The sequence below is a fragment of the Podarcis melisellensis genome (genome assembly GCF_964234715.1).
Source record: "Podarcis melisellensis genome assembly, chromosome: 8".
Taxonomy (NCBI): domain Eukaryota; kingdom Metazoa; phylum Chordata; class Lepidosauria; order Squamata; family Lacertidae; genus Podarcis; species Podarcis melisellensis.
This window is the reverse complement of record NC_138540.1, coordinates 22,132,047-22,151,355: the sequence shown is the minus strand read 5'-3', so window position 1 is coordinate 22,151,355 and position 19,309 is coordinate 22,132,047. Positions and strand designations below refer to the sequence as shown.

At 44.4% G+C, this 19,309-nt stretch overlaps 1 protein-coding gene across 6 annotated transcripts in view; it reads right to left on the bottom strand.

Moving 5' to 3' along the window:
• The window catches only part of PRKCZ (protein kinase C zeta), a 106,645-nt gene that overhangs the window by 69,119 nt on the left and 18,217 nt on the right, over positions 1-19,309 (bottom strand). For 5 of the 6 annotated variants that reach the window (XM_081923646.1, XM_081923642.1, XM_081923641.1 and 2 more), the window contains exons 4-5: positions 14,354-14,443; positions 13,361-13,411 (exon numbers count right to left, since the gene is read on the bottom strand). In XM_081923646.1, the coding sequence (XP_081779772.1) occupies positions 13,361-13,411; positions 14,354-14,443 (141 nt within the window). Of the gene's footprint in view, positions 1-7,636; positions 7,777-13,360; positions 13,412-14,353; positions 14,444-19,309 lie in introns of those variants that run through there. The other variant, XM_081923645.1, reaches the window with a different exon arrangement.

The following is a 19,309-nucleotide window of genomic DNA, read 5'->3' as shown; positions in this document are numbered from 1 at the left end:
GAGAGAAAAGTATTGCTGCAATTAAAGAGGAAGAAGTCATGTAACTTGTTTCAAACAAACAAATCTGACATATGACAGCCATTCCCCATTTATTTTTCAGAGATAAAAAACATGTATGAACTTTGGGGGTTGGGATGGAGACACACAGCACAAGCACACTAAAAGGGGCAGATCAGGGATTTCAGCACTGCTGATAAATAGTGGTACAGCTAATACCTACGTAACTGTTTACTTTTTACAAAAACGGTTGTACTACTCCCACACACACAATCTGTCTAGCCAATAAGCCTCATTTCTTAGTACTGTAGTTGCAGTACAAAAGAAATGCTCTCTGCAAGCAAAGCTATGTCTTCAGAGCTGCCTCTATAGTCGCAGTCACTCTTTTCTTCACTGGGGGATGGGTCTTGTTCACGTGCTCTGAATAACCTAATCATTGCTGCTAATACAGCAACAAATAAAGGGAAAACCTGCCCGTATGAGTTGCACAATATTTACAGGCCACAAGCCGTTATTTCCTTCCATTTAAGATAGCATGTGTCAGGGTTTCTGGGAGAGAGGAGGAGATGACAGAGGAGACGGAGAGCGAGTGGGAGGAGGGGCAGAAGGATGAGGAAGAAGATGATGGAATTCTGAGGGAATCCACGAGTCTGAGCAGCGAGTCAGAGGATTCTCAAAAGGGGGTTACCTTAATCAAGCAAAGGGGAGGAGAAGGGAGAAACGGAGAGGAGCCCAGTGGAAGACAGAGGAAGCAAGAGACGTCTCAGCCGGAACGGAGTAAAGGGGGTGGAGTCGTCAGTCTCTCGGAGGGAGCAGGATTAGGAGAGAACAGAGAGAGGGGGTTGGAGCAGGGTGTTCAGCCGGAAAGGGTGGAGAGCAGAGCAGGGGGTGGTGTAGCGGTCGAAAGAAAGGTCAGCAGCAACGTACGCGCGCCAAGTTCAAACGTAGAGGCGCGCGGAAGTGGAGAGAGCTCAGGGGAGGAGCCCGGCCCTAAAGCCAGAAAGAGGGGGGAAGAGGCGGCAGAGGATTCAGCCTCAGGCGAGTCACGGAGAGAGGGAACCCAGGGGGGCAGGAAGACCCTGCGGAAAAGAAAGGAGAGGAAGAGGTGGTCTAGAGCCAGGCTATTAAGTTGGTGCGGAAGAGGGGAGGAGTCAGAGGGGACTTCAGCGGTCTAACGTGGCAGACGTACGGCCACAATGCTGAACTGTATCAGAAGCAGAAATCTTCAATAAACTTTTCCTGTAAATAAGCTGCAACGGAGTGAGGTCTCTTGTGAGCTGGGACCAGTCCTGGGTGGCCGTGACAGTAAGTCCCCTCTCCGAAAGCAAAAATTTTTTTTTGCGAAGCTCACGAACGGGAGCAGCCATGAGCGCTGAGGAGCAGCTGGTTGCATTGCGGAATCAGGTTACCGCTCTCACATCGGCAGTCATTGCTTCGCAGAAGAAGAATGACGACTTGGAGAAGACGTGCCAGGATTTGCAGGCAAGGTGGGAGCGCGCGGACAAGGCGGGGGCCCCAGGATCCAGAGCGGAGGGCATTGCGCTTGGACGGAGGGGGGGTGCCTTAGTTCCGCATTTTAATGGCAACTTGCAAGACTATCCCAATTTCAGAGCGGACGTTGTATATGCACTGCACTTACTCCGTCACGATTTTAAAGATGAGGAGGAGAGAGTGGGGTTCATTGTTTCGCACCTGCATGGGGAGGCCAGGGCTTGGCTACGCAATTTGTGGCGCGAAGATGGACCGGCCCGTCGCGATTCAACTGCGTTCATCAAAGCGATGGATTCTTGTTTTCAATCCTCTGTGGATGTGGACATTGCGCGCCGTCAAATGCACGGCCTGAGGCAGGGGAAAGCGACTGTGCGCCAATACCACTCTAAATTTTTTGCATTGCTCACCGCTTTAGATTGGCCAAAGGACAGTAAACCGGTCAGAGATCTTTTTTGGGAGGGATTGAGCCCCCCCATCAAGGATGAGATCGCTAGGGGGGACAGACCCCAGACCCTAGAAGACGTGGTGCAACGGGCTTTAGCTCTTGGAATTCGACATGAGGGGCGTCCGTGGCACGAGGAGGACGGGCCCCAAGCGCGTGCGCAAGCAAGGACTCTCCCTTTTGTGCACAGGGACTTCAGCCGTGCGCACCCCTCGCCAATGGGGAAGGACAGCGAGGAGCCAATGGAGATTGGTGGTGCTAGGGCTCAGAAGCCATCCCAGAGCCCTGTCCCTGGTGCAGCCAAAGCGAAGCCTCCTAGAGGAACCAGGAAGTGTTACATCTGTGACAGTGCGCACCATATGGCGAAAGAGTGCCCCCAGAGGCTCCAGAAGCACACTGCAGCGCTGGCAACTGTAACAGCAGAGGTGCAACCAGGGGAGCAGCTTCAGGGAAACGACAGTGCCTGGCTGGAAGCAGAGCTACTGGGGCTCAGCCAGGCGGATCTGTAGACAAGCCCCCAGCATCACTGCAGAGCGTGGACCCTTTGCCTCCCAAACCGGCAGTTCTGCTCACAGCAACACTCCAGTTGCCTGATGGGAGACTCCTCGAGGTTCCAATAACGATCGATTCGGGAAGCAACGCCGACTTCATGGGACTGCAGTTCGTTAAGCAGCACAACATGGCGCTCCTGCCTGCAACGACGCCTCTGAACGTGGTCACGGTGGACGGCAGGAAGTTGCTGGGGGGGCAAGTGGTGCAGCAAACCCCTCCCATGATGATGCAGATTGGCAACCATCGAGAGCTTATTAGTTTCAATGTCACCCACTTATCGGACACACCCATCGTGTTAGGCATGAGTTGGCTGGAGAGGCACAGTCCCGCGGTTGCGTGGTACCAGAGGCAGATCAACTTTTGTTCATCGTATTGTGCTCAGCATTGCTTTCAGACCGATCAGGGAGGAGAAGCTGAGCAGCCATTGCATCTGGGTATGGTGCAAACAGTGCCTCACAAGTACCAGGAATTCTTGGAGGTTTTCTGTGAGAAGGAAGCTGACAAGTTGCCGCCTCATAGACCTTACGACTGCGCGATTGATTTAGTGCCAGGGGCGCAATTGCCTGCTGCCAAGCTGTACTCCATGTCGGAGGACGAAATGCAAGAGCTTCGGGAGTTCATAGACCATAACCTCAAGCGAGGTTTCATCCAGGAATCTAAAGCAGCGGGTGGCAGCCCTGTGTTCTTTGTGAAGAAGAAGGACACGCCCCAAAAAAGGCTTATAGTGGATTACAGGTTCATCAACAGCTTGACTAAGCCCAAAGCTTTCCCCATGCCCAAGATTGACGACCTTTTAGCGACCGTCAGGAGGGGCAAGATTTTCACCAAGCTGGACCTACGTGGAGCTTACAATCTCATCCGCATCCGGAAAGGAGATGAGTGGAAGACCGCCATGTTCACCCCTCTGGGCACATACGAATACAGAGTCATGCCTTTCGGCCTCCAAAATGGCAGCCACGTTTTTCAAGCATTTATGCACCACGTGCTAGCAGGTCTCCTCTACAAAAAGTGTGTCTGCTTTCTCGACGATATCCTGATTTTCTCGGAATCGCCGGAGGATCACGATAAGGACGTGAGGGAGGTCCTGCAGAGGCTGAAGGAACACAGGCTGTACGCCAAGTTGGAGAAGTGCCAGTTTGATGTCAGAGAGGTTGATTTCCTTGGCTACAAGTTGTCCGACGAGGGACTGGCCATGGACAGGGCTAAGGTTCAAGCGCTGTTGGACTGGAAAAGCCCTCGAAATCGGAAAGAGGTCCAGAGGTTCATCGGCTTTGCCAATTTTTACCGCAAGTTTATTAAAGGTTTTGCGAACGCGACGGCGGCGATCACTGACACCCTCAGTTCCAAGAAGAAGAAGTTCGTCTGGACCGAACAAGCGGAGCGGTCCTTCCGGACGCTTAAAGGTCTTTTCGCCTCCGAAGAGCAGCTGCTCCACGTGAATCCCGGCAGACCCATGCGGGTAGAGACCGATGCGTCAGATAGAGCGGTTGGGGCCGTTCTTTTGCAAGAGGATTCACAAGGCAACTGGCGACCGGGTGCGTTCTACTCCCGGAAGCTCAGCAAGGCGGAGCGCAATTATACCATATGGGACAGGGAGTTGTTGGCCATTCATGCAGCTTTCAAAGCGTGGCGACACTTCTTAATAGGAGCCAAGCACACGGTGCAGGTCCGCACGGATCACAAGAACTTAGAGTATTGGCGGACGGCTAAGTTGCAGACCCAGCGACACATGCGCTGGGCGGAGTTCTTTGCGGACTTCGACTTCAAAATAGAATACATCCCAGGAGACTCCAATGTTATTGCAGACGCGCTGTCCCGAAAGCCGCAATACTTGGAGGAAGCAGCTCCAATCGCAGCAAAGCACATTTTCGCACCGCAGGCGTGGACGTGCGCTACCATCGCAGTCGACCTGGACGCGGTGCGACGCGCGTTGCAAAGGGATCAGTTTGCACAGTCTAAGATGGAGGAGCTACGCGGAGGGTCGCGACACAACGATGAGTTTCAATTACAAGATGGACTTTTGACTCGTAAGGGTGCCCTTTACGTGCCCACCGACGATCTTCGAGCCAAGGTTCTGCAACAGTTGCATGACGCCCCTAGTGCAGGCCATTTCGGCAAAGAGAAGACGATGGAGTTGGTGGCTAGAGACTTTTGGTGGCCCCAGATGAGAGGAGAGGTGGCGGACTACGTCGCCAGGTGTGATATCTGCCAGAGGTCCAAACCAGTGCACCAGAAGCAGGCGGGATTGCTAGAACCGCTGGAGACACCGCAGCAACCATGGGAGAGGGTAGCGTTGGACTTTGTTACAGACCTGCCCAGCTCCAGAGGTAAGACGGCGGTGTTAGTGGTGGTGGACTTGTTCACCAAGATGGCGCACTTCATCCCTTGTGCCAAGGTGGCGACGGCAGAACAGACCGCAAAGCTCTTCATCGATCACGTCTTCAGAGTGCATGGACTTCCGCAGTCCGTCTTGTCCGACAGGGGGCGCCAGTTTGTTTCCACTTTCTGGCGAAAGCTTCTGGGCATCTTGCACGTCAAAATCAACCTGACATCGGCGAGGCATCCACAAACCAACGGTCAAGCGGAGAGGGTCAACGCGATCATGCAGCAGTACCTGCGGTGCTACGCCAACCAGCGACCTGCGGCGTGGGTGGACTATCTGCCGATGGCTGAATTCGCCTACAACAACACGAAACACGCTTCCACCGGGGTGACGCCTTTCTTCGCGAACAATGGCCGTCATCCCAGAACCTTCCCGAGATTTGCGGCACCAGGAGGGGGGGGGCCTCAAGATGCCGACCAGTTTGCAGCGGAGTTGCAAGAGGTGCACGAGGAGCTGCGGAGACATTTGGAGCTGGCAAAACAGGCGTATAAGGTGCAGGCCGATAAGCACAGGAGGGCGGGAGAGGACATCCAGGTTGGGGACTGGGTGTGGTTAGCAGCCCACGCGATGCCGGCCAGGTCATTGGCCAAGAAGAAGTTAGGACACAGGCAGCTAGGGCCATATCAAGTTGAGGCTAAGATCAATCCGGTGGCTTTTCGTCTAGCCCTTCCGGAAGGTTCCAGGGTGCACCCGGTCTTTCATAGGTCGGTGCTCACTCCCTACAAAACCCCACACAGGTTTCAAGAGTCAGGAGCACCCCCAGAGCCACGTAGGAGGGCGCCTGAGAGGGGGGAATCGCCAAGACCAGGACCTCTTAACGAGGTCACAGAGATACTGGACTCGAGATGGGGGGAGGAGGGAGTTGAATATTTTCTCGCCAGGGAGGGCACACCAGCCGCTGCTAATAGTTGGGTGCCAGGCTACGAGTTAGACGAACCCCTTTTGAAAGAAGAGTTCCATGCACTTTTCCCACATAGACCCATGCCAGCTGAGTACTTTGATGACTGGCTTTTCACACCCACATTGTCAGATAGCACGTTCAGGGGTTTCTCTTCCCCCGAGGAAAGAACACCAGAATCAAGCCCGCCCAGGGGATCGTGCTCGGGGGTGGACACGGAAACCCCTTATTGGTGGGAGGAGCAGCCAGAGGAGGAATGGCGCAAGAGGTGGCTGATAGGTCCTTGGCGGGCAGCACCGGAGGAAGTAGCGATGGAAGCAGAGACTGAGAAGCATTTGGGGGAAGAACCCGACTTCGAATACACTTACACAGAACTGCCAGCAGAGAACATTGACGTAGACGACCTGTATCCTGAGCCTACCCCCGAAGAGCCGCAGTTTCCACAACCGGTCCCCGGCGAGCGGGAGGGGGGAAGGGGGGGCTTCGAGGGGGGGATGGATGTCAGGGTTTCTGGGAGAGAGGAGGAGATGACAGAGGAGACGGAGAGCGAGTGGGAGGAGGGGCAGAAGGATGAGGAAGAAGATGATGGAATTCTGAGGGAATCCACGAGTCTGAGCAGCGAGTCAGAGGATTCTCAAAAGGGGGTTACCTTAATCAAGCAAAGGGGAGGAGAAGGGAGAAACGGAGAGGAGCCCAGTGGAAGACAGAGGAAGCAAGAGACGTCTCAGCCGGAACGGAGTAAAGGGGGTGGAGTCGTCAGTCTCTCGGAGGGAGCAGGATTAGGAGAGAACAGAGAGAGGGGGTTGGAGCAGGGTGTTCAGCCGGAAAGGGTGGAGAGCAGAGCAGGGGGTGGTGTAGCGGTCGAAAGAAAGGTCAGCAGCAACGTACGCGCGCCAAGTTCAAACGTAGAGGCGCGCGGAAGTGGAGAGAGCTCAGGGGAGGAGCCCGGCCCTAAAGCCAGAAAGAGGGGGGAAGAGGCGGCAGAGGATTCAGCCTCAGGCGAGTCACGGAGAGAGGGAACCCAGGGGGGCAGGAAGACCCTGCGGAAAAGAAAGGAGAGGAAGAGGTGGTCTAGAGCCAGGCTATTAAGTTGGTGCGGAAGAGGGGAGGAGTCAGAGGGGACTTCAGCGGTCTAACGTGGCAGACGTACGGCCACAATGCTGAACTGTATCAGAAGCAGAAATCTTCAATAAACTTTTCCTGTAAATAAGCTGCAACGGAGTGAGGTCTCTTGTGAGCTGGGACCAGTCCTGGGTGGCCGTGACAGCATGTACTACGTCCTTATAATATGTTGCACAGATAGAACAAAAATTCCCAAGGGAACATGCTGATTAAACACCAGAAAACCATTTAAGACCTAGAATTTAATTTTCAACAACAATATACGGCAAATGGATCATAAGGAACAACAATCGGCTCCAATAGACAAATACCAGTACCAAATATAAAATATATACCTGGCAAAAGAAGATAGTCTTTTTATGGCTGAAGACTCCTGTGAATAAATATGATTAGATTCCTTGATCAGATTCTGTGGCTCAATGACTTGAAAAGGACATTGGGGGGGGGGCTGCTATACAGTAAACAAGAGTAAAATGATTCTTCCCTTCCAGTCCTCTGTTGAAAAATATCAAATAAAGCTCTAGCATACGTTAACATCAGCTACTGCACAAAATACAATTTGACCATTAAACATATTGATTTAGTCTGATGTAGCAATGCAGTACCATTCGACTTCTCCTCAGCATGACGACAGAATACACTAATACATTTTAAGCTCTTTTTCAAATGTAACCAATTAAACCAAACACTAAACAAATCTGCGAAATAAAGAAAACAATACTCTCAAATAAACAGGCCCCAACTCACATACCGTCAGGTTTTTTGGGATACATTTCCTTCATTAATCTCTCTTAGCAGCAGCAGCATCACTCACTCTGCATACTCCTCTGTCTGGTCTCTGTGCCCCCCCCCCAAAAAAATCCGTCACCTGGCAAGAACACGTCTTTTCAGGGCAAATCCCCCCCACCCCCCACTATGTCTCAGAGCTCTTTCAGCCACATCCCAGTGCACGCAAGAGGCAGCGGCAAAATCTGTGTTTGTAGCAATTGTGGTTGCAGAGGAGGACTGTAGGCTAAGGCAGCTAGATAAGCAAAATGCTGACTTCTATTATCTATTGCACCACATGCACAGACATACTGCATCAATGGCTTCGGTTCACAACAATCACAGTAAAGGCACATAAAATCTACAGAAAAGAAATGCATTACTCACTGGGTTTTATTCTTTTGCTTCCTCAGCATGTAATTCTTTATGCTTTACAATGCAGTAGGCATGCAATGAGATTTCCCCTTGCCCTTATTTCACTGATGCTGCTGTGTGAATAGGACTAGACACCCAGAAAGGGCGAGAGGCAGAATCAGCCTGAACATTAAGAACAAATATTTAATGGAAGCCTGGTTATCCTGTTCTCTCTCTTTCACATCTCTGCCTCATGTATCCAGGCACGGGTGGTACTGGCTCCCTTGGGAGGCTGTAGCTAGCAGCTGAGGCACAAACTAAAACATGGCATGGATGTCAAGGAGCCGATGACAGAAAGAACAAATATTCCTGTAATATTATGGACAGAGACTTTGCTAATAAATATACATTCATGAGGCCACAGCAAGCAGCTACAACAGAGGTATTGTTATGGTTCTCCATAGGCAAGGAATCAGAAGCCGAAAGCCAATTCAAAACTCAAAGTTGCCAGCCACAGTTTGTTTTTTAATAAATGATACTGCAGCCACATCAAGCTGCACAGTTACTCCTCCAACACCACAGAGCCCAGAGCCAGTTTCTTGGCAATAAAGTAGTAGATAAGGCTTCACTTGCTTTTTCCTACAGAGTGCCTCAACCACCTTTCATAATGTGGTTTTAACTATTTCCTAAATACTTAGCCCGGATAAATGCATCCAAGGCCCAAAGGCAAGTGGGTAACATTTGACATCCAAGAGAGATCATTTCATTTTACATCCATGAATCAATTAGCACACATGAACCTGCATTAAGGAGCTCCAGTACTCTACAACCTTACTCCACAGATCAGAATTCCAACTTGATCTGCATATGTATCAGTCCTGATTAAGGAAATTGCTGTTGTCACACCCAGGACCTTTGATTAAGGAATAAAGATAGCATTTACACACATGTGATAAGTCAGACAAGGAAGTGAAGGGGTGGGAACACAAACAGGGTCACTATGAGTTCAGAGACTGAACAATGGTGAAATCCTATGTTATATCAGACTGTTGTAGTTTGCAGATGGGATTCTCATAAGAGTAGGAGGAAAGTCTGATTACATTATTAAATAAAATAAGCCTGAAATATTTATTTAAGCTTCTGAACAAAATTTAGTTCAATATGTTTCAGGAACACAATTTAGAACGGCTGCTTGAAACAGATGCAAAATAGCTCTGCTGAATTAATAGTATACAAAGCTTTGCTAAAAGGAAAATATAGTTATCACATCTTATTTTCAAATGGACCCAAAGCAAAAAGCCATCACTAAAGTTTACTCTAAAAATCAGAGTAAGTTAAAAGCATTTAAGGAAACAACTACTGCTTTCATGTATACCAAAGTTTGTGGCAACAAAAAATGTAAACAGGCACTCAAAAAATAAGGCCAGAAATCAGGGTTCTGCTCACAAATCATGATAAAACACCTATTTTTTAATAACCTAATATAAAATATGTGGAGTCATAAGGCAGAGGGGAGGGACAATTTGTCCAACTGCTCTCTATTCAACTCATTCCAGAAAGTCCATATTTTTGTACAATTATAGAAAATTAGTCTGCACAAACAGATTGCTAATTTAAGTGGCAGCATATTTTGAGTGAACAAAGAATTAAAATTTCTCACTTATCCCTGAAAATAATTTTCCAGCATAGAAGTTTAAATATGGCTCACTATAAACACCAGACAGAAGAATGTGTGAGAATTTTAAAATCAATTAAACCAATGTTTATAAAAGATTTTTAAAGTTTCAACTTTATTTACATTGAGAAATTTATCAATATAAATATAGCAGATTCATACTATATCATCGCTCATATAAAACTTTATGTTACAGTTGACTGTATAATGACACTTAAAATGCTGCTAATGACGTTGACTGAAACCAGATAATTTATATACAAGCATTGCTCACACTTGAGCATAGTCCAAGTGTGCAGTACAGGCCCAGTTGTTTGAACAGTTAATAATTAATCCTAGCCAATACCATTTATTGGTTGGTAACCATCTTTAATGCTTAGTAATACAGGCAGCTCTCTCAACACCATGTTTCCAGTAAGGTTCCATACCTATAGAATACAGATAATATCTGCCTTCTCAACACAAATCCTAAGAAGTCACTCACCAACTGCATCCTACTAGGCTTTTCAAACAATTCAAGTGTGATTCAACCTGACCACTAACACAGCAGTAGCGTGCGCATTCTACATACCAGTGAAGAACTAGGTCAACCGAGTCTATACAGATCCATAATTTATAAATGTGCCTGTCAAATCAAGACCTCCATGAGTACTAAGCTAACTGTCTTTATTATTCATTTATTCAGAGTATTTATAAGCCGCTTTTCAGATCACAGCCTCACACAACAATGTACACAAAAGTACCTGCTGCCCTAATAAAAGTACCCATTTGAATAGTTATTCAATGAGGGAATTGAAGGGCTATATCCAAACTATGAAGCGTTAGGCTTTGGTCTAGGGGCCTTTTTAAAAGCCACTTTTCGTAATCATTAATATATGCAGAAATGTGTTTGTTTTCAACAGCTAGTACTATTTCATTTACCATAGCTGGAAGAGACTGGGACCTGTAAAGAAGCCCCAAAGAGATTTCATTTATTTCTGAGCTAAGTGGTCACAGGTTTCCAGGCATTACTACTACTATACTATACTACTACTATACTCACAGTACACCATCTGCACTGCAAGGACATAGTTCTGTTTCCCTGGCTATCCAAACTCCAGTTTATTTGTTATCCTAAGACTCCATAAGGTGTGCCATGCATAAAGGGTATTTAAACAAAGGCTGAATGGAAAGTCTGGGGCATTTTAGTACAATATACGGACTATTAAGATCTTGGTTTATACACAAATTCACTGCAATCTTCTATCTCAGGATATATTAACATGACCCTCAATGTTTAAAAGCATGCCAACCCTGTCTCTGTAACATTGTCATCCTCAGCCTTCAGTTTTCTGCTCAAATGCTGACTACCTATAAGCAAAAAGAAAATCGGATTTTACTAAGTGAACTAGCAGCCTCTTATTTCGGAGGGCAAATTCAAGGACTGATAATCTACTTTTTATTATATGTTGAAATAGTCTTACCAGAAATGAGCACCATCAAGTTGCATGCTGACATGCTAAAAGCGTTATGTGAATCGATCCTAGGTCTACCCTCATCAAGCAGAATGCATAATAGCAATGGTCAGTGAGGACACAGATTGAATCGGATCACCAAGCATTTCTCTGACACCAATTTCTAGTTTCACTCTATTAAGGTCATTGAAAACTGAGCAATCTTGCCACGATGCTTTGAAGATTTTCCTGTAACTAAATACCAGGGAATAAATCTTCCTTGTTCTCAGTTTATAAGAGACAACTAGAGTTTATTCAAGTAAATTCCAGGATGTGATTCTTTCAATACCCCAAACCTGTATGTGATTCTTTCCTTTCTAGCTTTGATTCACTACAGAGCAGGAACGGCACAACTACTTCCGTAAACATATAAGGGGCTCTGAATATGTAATGCTTGAACGGCAGCCCTCCCCTCACACATAAACTGTAGTCTGCTTTTGAAACTCAAGGGAATTAGGGGTTCTGCTGTTCAAATGCTGCTTTAGGCATGCCTAAGGACCTGGGCACATAAGGTACCTGTATGTTTTAATTTTGTTAGATGGTCCATAAAAACTGCTCTGTTATAGCAACAGTAGATCTAGGACTAATTGCTTGCTTTCCAGAATTCTCCGTTATTATTAATGTCGATTCCACAGAAGAGGGTTATAATCATATCTTGTAGCAGGAATAACCTCCAGGAGGAGGGAGGGAAGCTTCATAGAAGTTGAGCTCCACACACAAATACCTCTTTTAGTCCAGTTTACCAACACAAACACGTGGGCAGGCAAACAAATAAAAAATGTTAAGGAGATAGATTTTATTGAACCAACCTCAGCAGATGAATGAATAAAGGGATATCCAGACTTTTGAATACAAAAACTTTATTTCCTGACATTATATATCCCTGACATTTTATATCCCATCTTTCTTCCACCATGGAACCCAAGACTGTGCATTTGGTTCCATGGTACTGACCAGACCTGCTTAGCTTCTGCAAAGTGGTGGTCTCATGTACCTTCAGATAATATCCTGGGATCTTACAGACACGGCTTATTTACCTGCCAAGGAAGACTTCAGTTACACAGTGGTTGGTTCAATAAAATATATAACTCTGCCTCAAATTGTGGCTTGCAGATGGCCTCTAATTGTGCCATTTTGTTTTTGTTTTTATGGGTAAATGCCTAAAGTAGCTCAAGGTTTTTAAAAACTACCACCCACTCCTGAACAGCAGGCCCTCCTCAACAATTCTGTATCACAAATGTTTTACAAATTTCTACTGATGTCATTTAGCAACAGGGTCAGCTCTTTTTAGAAGCATAAGTCCTAATCTCCCTCAGGCTCAAGGAATTAGTCATGTGCTTATTTGCATACAGACTAAATGTTTACAAACTTTGGGATGTTTTGTGCAATTTTCTTTCTACTTTAAAATATAGATATCATGCAACAATGTGACATGAAGACACCCCGAAATATGAACATTGAACATTATATTTAGTAGTGTCTTCTGCAGTTTACACAAATTAGTTGCAACTGTTTCCATGAGTTGACTATAGTTTGATAAAATTGGTTGGATCCAGTTCATGAAACTAAGGTTTTACTGAAATCCATGAGGCAAGTTGGACAGGCTTTAAGTCCCACTGATTTCAGTGGGAATGAAATGCAACTAACTTAGTCTGGATCCAACAAACTAACTGCAGTATTTCAGTCCCAGAATACTAATACTATACTGACCTCACTATACACCTGACACTTTCAGCATCTATTTGCATAATACCACCCACACTTGGAAAAGTAAGGTACCCAAGGTACCCATATTAATGCATATTAATGCATTAATATGCATTAATGCATATATCTGAAACTCTGGCCCAACTTCTTCTCATAAAATACTATTTTAATACTTTCACAACTTTAGAAGGATTAGTGCATAAAGAACTATAAGTTTAAATGCTGCTCAGCTACTAAACAATTTTATGTAACAGGCAATAAATTTATCCTTTTCATCTATGCTGAAAGTATTACCACTTATTAATGTGATAATGAGTGAAATAAATTAAATACCTTCAAACACACTTCACAGTACATCACAAGCATTCTGAAGGACACAAACATGCTTTTCATAACAAAAATATTTTCAATGATAAGATGGTATTTTATACTGAAATGCAAACACACACAAAAGAATGGACCACCACATTCAAGTACTTACGGTCTTCTCCTGGACATGGCATGCCTGGCTTTTCTGGAACACTGGGGAAAACTGCAATAAAACATAAAGTATATATTTATGTCTTAATGAATTACATTTTTAGCCATTCACTGTTTTATCCAAAAACAATAATCATATATTACTTCCACAACTGAAGAATACAAAGGCAGGACAGTGTCTTAAAAATATATGGTTTAGGACAAAGCTGCAGACAACAGGCTTTCAAATGGCACAGATGATGATCCAGTCAGTACAGAAGGCAAAAAAAAAAAGGACTGTGGTGACCTAAGAAATGTTTGCAGAAGCAATAGGTGCTAAGAAGTGATTTATAGGATGAAGAGTACTAGATAAAGAGAGTGCTTTTTGAGGAATACTTTAAAATAAAGAAGTACAAACGTAGAAGAGGGGAAAACTGAAACATGAGACGGATGAGCTGCACATCAAAATGACATCAAGGCTGGCAGACACAGGCAACAGGGGATATTGGAGCCAATTCATATGAATTTCATAGTTTTTTATACACCACTGAGAGATATTTTAATATATTAAGCAGTATAGAAATTAATCAAATAATCAAATCAAATATTTCTGCTGGACCCAATGCTAAGCGGCCAACGAAAACCCATCTTACAGCTATACCAGCTATGTTTAGACAGAGTTATTTCAAGATGGAGAGCATTACATGCACATATTGGATTTTTAAAAATTTTGTACAGAAAGACAGGTACATGCTTGGAGAGTGGTGAGAGATAAGATCATATATGGGAATAGAAAGATGCTGTGAGGGGATAGGCTCATATCCAGGACTAAAAAGATTTAAGTAGCAAAACTTGCATTACATAATCTTTCCAAAAGGAGACAGAAAAGAAGAGCACAGCCAGACTTTTTGTTGAAAGCTTCAAATAGTAAAACTGACTGCTAAGAGGATACCATACAAAAAGGTATGTAAAATTGCTGTTTAAAGTTAAACAGATTGTTTCAGGCATCACCTACCATGAATGATGAGCCCTTCATCTCTATGCTGACAGTACAAACGGAATGCTTCTTCCAGTTCCATCTGAGATGATATGGTACATGGATCACCTACCGAAAGAAAATGAGAATGAGAAGGAATAAGTAACCAAATTTACATGGCTCTACAATTCATGGTTTTGTTTAAAATGTCAGGAGTGTAGGTTGGAATTTTTGACGGCAAACATAGATTAATTCAGTATCTCAGCAAAACCAAGCAGTGACAACAAGTTCTTGATTTTGCTGAGAGAAGTTGATCCCTCTACGAAGGCAAGATTCAGAGAGGCCCATGCAAAGTACTTGCACATGCACTTGGCGGGTGTAGTCAAATGGTTTTTTTAAGAGTAGCTTCTCACACCTGAAATTCTCCAGATAATCTCCATCCCTTTTGGAAAGGGATGGGTCTACTTATGCATCTGGAATATCAGGTATAGTGCTTTGGTATTCTTGCCATAGGCATCTTAGTTGCACAAAGTTTCCAGAAATCCACTTGCCATGGTGGTGCTCCTCCCAAATCTGGCAATAAGGATAAGGCTCAGAAGAGCTTCAACTCCTCCAAATATATGGATTATTAGAACAAATTACAAGGTGTGGAGATGCAGAAGTTGAGCAAGTCACTCTGAAGGCTAGGACCAATTATCTGTGCTAAATGGAATCCTTGCTAGTTCCAGACTGAAAACAGAAGGGGAGAAGTCAGCTTTATCTGAAGGGAGAGAGATCCTCCTAAGTTCATAGTTCACAACGTTAGAAATGAAAGTGTTTGCTTAGTCTAAATTGTAACAGCAATAAAAGACTACAGAAAAAATGCATGAGGTTGGGGGGCGGGGAATCCCACAGGGCAAAGCTGCATACTCTTATCCCTTTGACATTATCCAGCTCCATCTAGCACTTTAAAACCTAAGAACAGAGCAAGCATTTTGAAATATATATAAATAATATAATATAAATAAAAAAAGGCTGCATTACAAGGGGCAGGAGAACCTTTGTAAAGCAAATCCTCCATGTGTACAAACTCTTCCTATGCATGTCTACTCAGAAGATAGTTCAGTAGAGCTTATTCACAGATAAGTGTGCATAGGATTCGTCTTCTTTGGGGATCGATCATTCAAAGTCGAGTAAGATTGTCTTCCATGAAAACAGTCTTAACAGTGAGTGTATAAGTACGTGCCCAAGGATTAAGGCTTTCTGGGAAATGATTTATAATGAAATGAAAAAGGTATTTAAATATACCTTCCTGAAGAAAACAGAGGCCTTTCTCCTGGGCATAGTCGGCCAATTGGTGCCAAAGAAGGACAGAAATTTTTTTATGTATGCTACAACAGCAGCAAGAATACTTATCGCAAAGTACTGGAAGACAGAGGATTTACCCACTCTGGAAGAATGGCAAATGAAGATGATTGACTACATGGGATTGGCAGAAATGACTGGCAGAATCCGTGACCAGAGAGAAGAGTCGGCGGAAGAAGATTGGAAGACTATTTACAGAAATATTGTAAAATTAATGAATGTTAGAATGATGTCAGATAGAAACTAAGTGGTTTCCAGCTGTAATGTTTTAAGTGATATGGAAAAAAAAGGGTACAGAAATAAGTTAAAGGATTTGCTGAACTAACAATTTGAACTGGAATACAAAAAAGGGAGGTATGAGGAGGTTGGGGAAGTATGTTAATGAAAAATATTGTGAACTTTATGTGTTTTTAACTATTTTGTATTTTTTCTTTTTTTCCTTTTTTTCTTTTTGATTTTCTTTTATTGTATTAACTTTAAAAACTTTAATAAATATTATAAAAACAAACAAACAGTGAGTGTATAAGTGACTCTGGAGGCCAATTCTGGATCCACACGTCCTTCCACAGTGGGGACATAGGTTTATGGGTGGGAGTTGATCACAGTGAGGGTTTGCCAAAGGTGCCTTCCTCTTAGCTCGTTTCTCCTTTTCACCCTGAGTTCATGCTTCTTCAAAGTCCGTAAAACCTTGGTAAAAGCTGTTCTCCAATTGGAGCCCTCGCAGGCCAGTGTTTCCCAGTTATTAGTGCTTATACCACATTTTTAAAAAGATTTGCCTTGAGAGCATCTTTAAACCTCTTTTGTTGACCACCGGTATTTCACTTTCCATTCTTAAGTTGGGAATAGAGTAGTTGCTTTGGAAGACAATAATCAGACAACCAAACAATGTCCAATGAAGTTGATGTTGAAGAATCATTGCTTCGACACTTGTGATCTTTGCGTCTTCCAGTACACTGACATTAGTTCGCCTTTCTTCCCAAGTGACGCATAATTTTTTTCAGAAACACCACTGATAGAATCTTTCAAAGAGTTGGTGAGGAATCAATGCTTGTAGTTGGGAATAGGTGGAAAGAAGTGCTATAATTTGAATACATCAGGTCCATCCTCCCCCAAGACATTTACTCAATTTGTATTGCAATTCTTAAAATGCAGATAATATGATTACGTACAATATTATGATGGGACTGCATTACACAGTGGGCTAAATACAAAATTATGGCTGGCTACCAAGATTAGTCAGAATGGTAACATTCAGGTGCCCATACTATGTAACAAGTCTGAGGGAAGGTTCAGGTAATTCCTGGATTTTCAAGAACAGGATCAGCTATTATGTATTCCTTCAGCCTAACAAGCATAGGCACAACCTAAAACCAGTAGAGCACCTTACAGAGGCTAATCTAATTGTATCTGATCCCCTCCCACACACCATTTTAAGATTATAACTGAATACAGGGATTCAATACAATCAACAATTGAATAGTAACTAAAGATAACTTACACCAATCTTTCATTTTAAGTGAACCAAGGCCCTTTGCTTCAGAACTGCATGCTAAAACCAAGCTTTCCCCTGCCATTTCAGCAAGCAGGTCCAAGGAAAACTGCTTTGTGCTAATGGAGCAAGCCTCTGAAGACACCCTCACATCACCAAACAGCAAATCAATGGTTACAGCATTCCCCTTTGAACCTCTGACAGGTTTCAGTCACCTGATGTCATTAGAGCAAGCAGGTGATTTGACAGGTGGGCAATCCCACCCACCTATCAAAGTTGGCCTGTGGAGCGTAGAGAGATCCTGCCCACCAATATAAATACCTGGCCTCAAGTGTTTGAGTTCTAACACACAACAGGAATACATTAAAATGCCTGTAACTGGTAATGAGGAAAAACAAAAACAACTTTGCTCCATTAACTTAAGGTTTTGCTTCATTTTGACAAAGAATCATTATCACAGGACACCCTAGGAAGCCACAGGCTCTTCCAGAAGCGCCATCTTGCGCCCAATATTTTTTGGGGGAGGAGTGCACGCCGCGCATGTGTGACACCGTATCATCGGAAGAAGGCCTAGTATGGAGTGGCTTCCTCTCTTGCACTCAGGATGAGCCAGCCACTGAACCACGCTGCACTCTGCCTCCTCCACCCACTCAATGTTGAATGGGGCTGGCTCCCTGCCAGCAGATATTGAGGAGACCAAAGGCACTTCCACCCCTAGGAGCTGGGCTCTTCAGTTGGCATCATTGGAAGAAAATATTTTTTAAGAGTTCTCAAACTGTACAGAATTCTTATTCAATAAATTAGTATCCATGAAGTGTAGATCAAGGCTGGGGAACCTCAGGCTGAGGATCAAATGCTGCGCTCAGGCCTGTCTATGTGGTCCTTTGGACTCTGCCCAGGTCACGTGCCTCAATGGCTCTGCTTGCTCCCCTCCTTGAGTGCTTTAGCTTGACTAAAACGTGTCCTTTAGGTGTAATAATGCTTCTTTCTGACCTGGAAGGACATGTAGTTCTTGACATCCTTGAACAAACTGATAAAAATGACAGTAGTTAAGAACTGTTCAGCTGAAGATGTACATTCATTTTTTTCAATATGGTTGCTTTACTTTTAACCTCTTGAACCTTGTCTTAATAGACAGCTTCTACAATAATTTTAAAAGGTTAACTGAAATCCAAGTGCATAACACTGCAAAGTATTTTCCTATCGTCACATAGATATTCCTTCCTCCAAGGAGATCAGGATATGCAGAGATAGCAAGAGTGGCAGCGTTCACATGTGGCAGGAAATAATGGTAAACAGCTTACCATGAATGAGGAGATCACTCCTGCTTTGCTCCTTCTGTAGCAGGAGCAACAAACCATCATTCTTGGTGAAGCATTACACTCGGCTCCAGCACTGAGCTTGTTTGGAGAGCAGCGAACCGCAATGTGAAGCCAAACCTTGTTCTTGGTTTACCAATCATTGTTTGTTGGAAGTGAAACATACTGCAATCTCCAGTTCAGATGTAATGCCAAGCCAGGGACTGTGACTTGTTGCTCCCACTGGGGAAGGAGCAGAAGGGAACCAACCTCCACGTTCATTGTAAACTGAATTTTTTATCTAACAAAATTTAATTTACCCATTGATTGTAATAAAACCTCTAAGCAGTTTACAATAAATGTTCAGATTACTGGAAAACAGCTAAAATGAATGATAAAAAGATGAAAACATGCCAACATCTATGTGTCTGGATTGGCTAACAAAAACAAAAATGTTTTAATCAGGCACCAAAAAGTACAGTGGTGTCAACAGCCAGGGAATTCCGAAGTACAGATGTTGCCACGTTAAAAAGTAAATTCCTGACAACTTCAGAATGAGCATTTTGTGGCACCTGTAACAGTGTCAGTCCCACAGATCAAAGAAATTGAGTTGGCACATATGGGAAAGGCAACTCCACAAGTAAACTGGTCCCAAGGTGTTAAGGGTTTTAAATGCCAATAGTAACACTTTGAATTCGGCTGGGTAACAAAAAGGCAACCAGTGCAGGTATCTGAGCAGAAGTGTTATGTGCTAACAAGATCTTACTCCTGTCAGCAACTTGTGCTGCAGCATTCCACACTAACTGCTGTTTCTGGGTCAAGCACATGGGAAGCCCTATACAGAGCACACTGCAGTTATGTGAA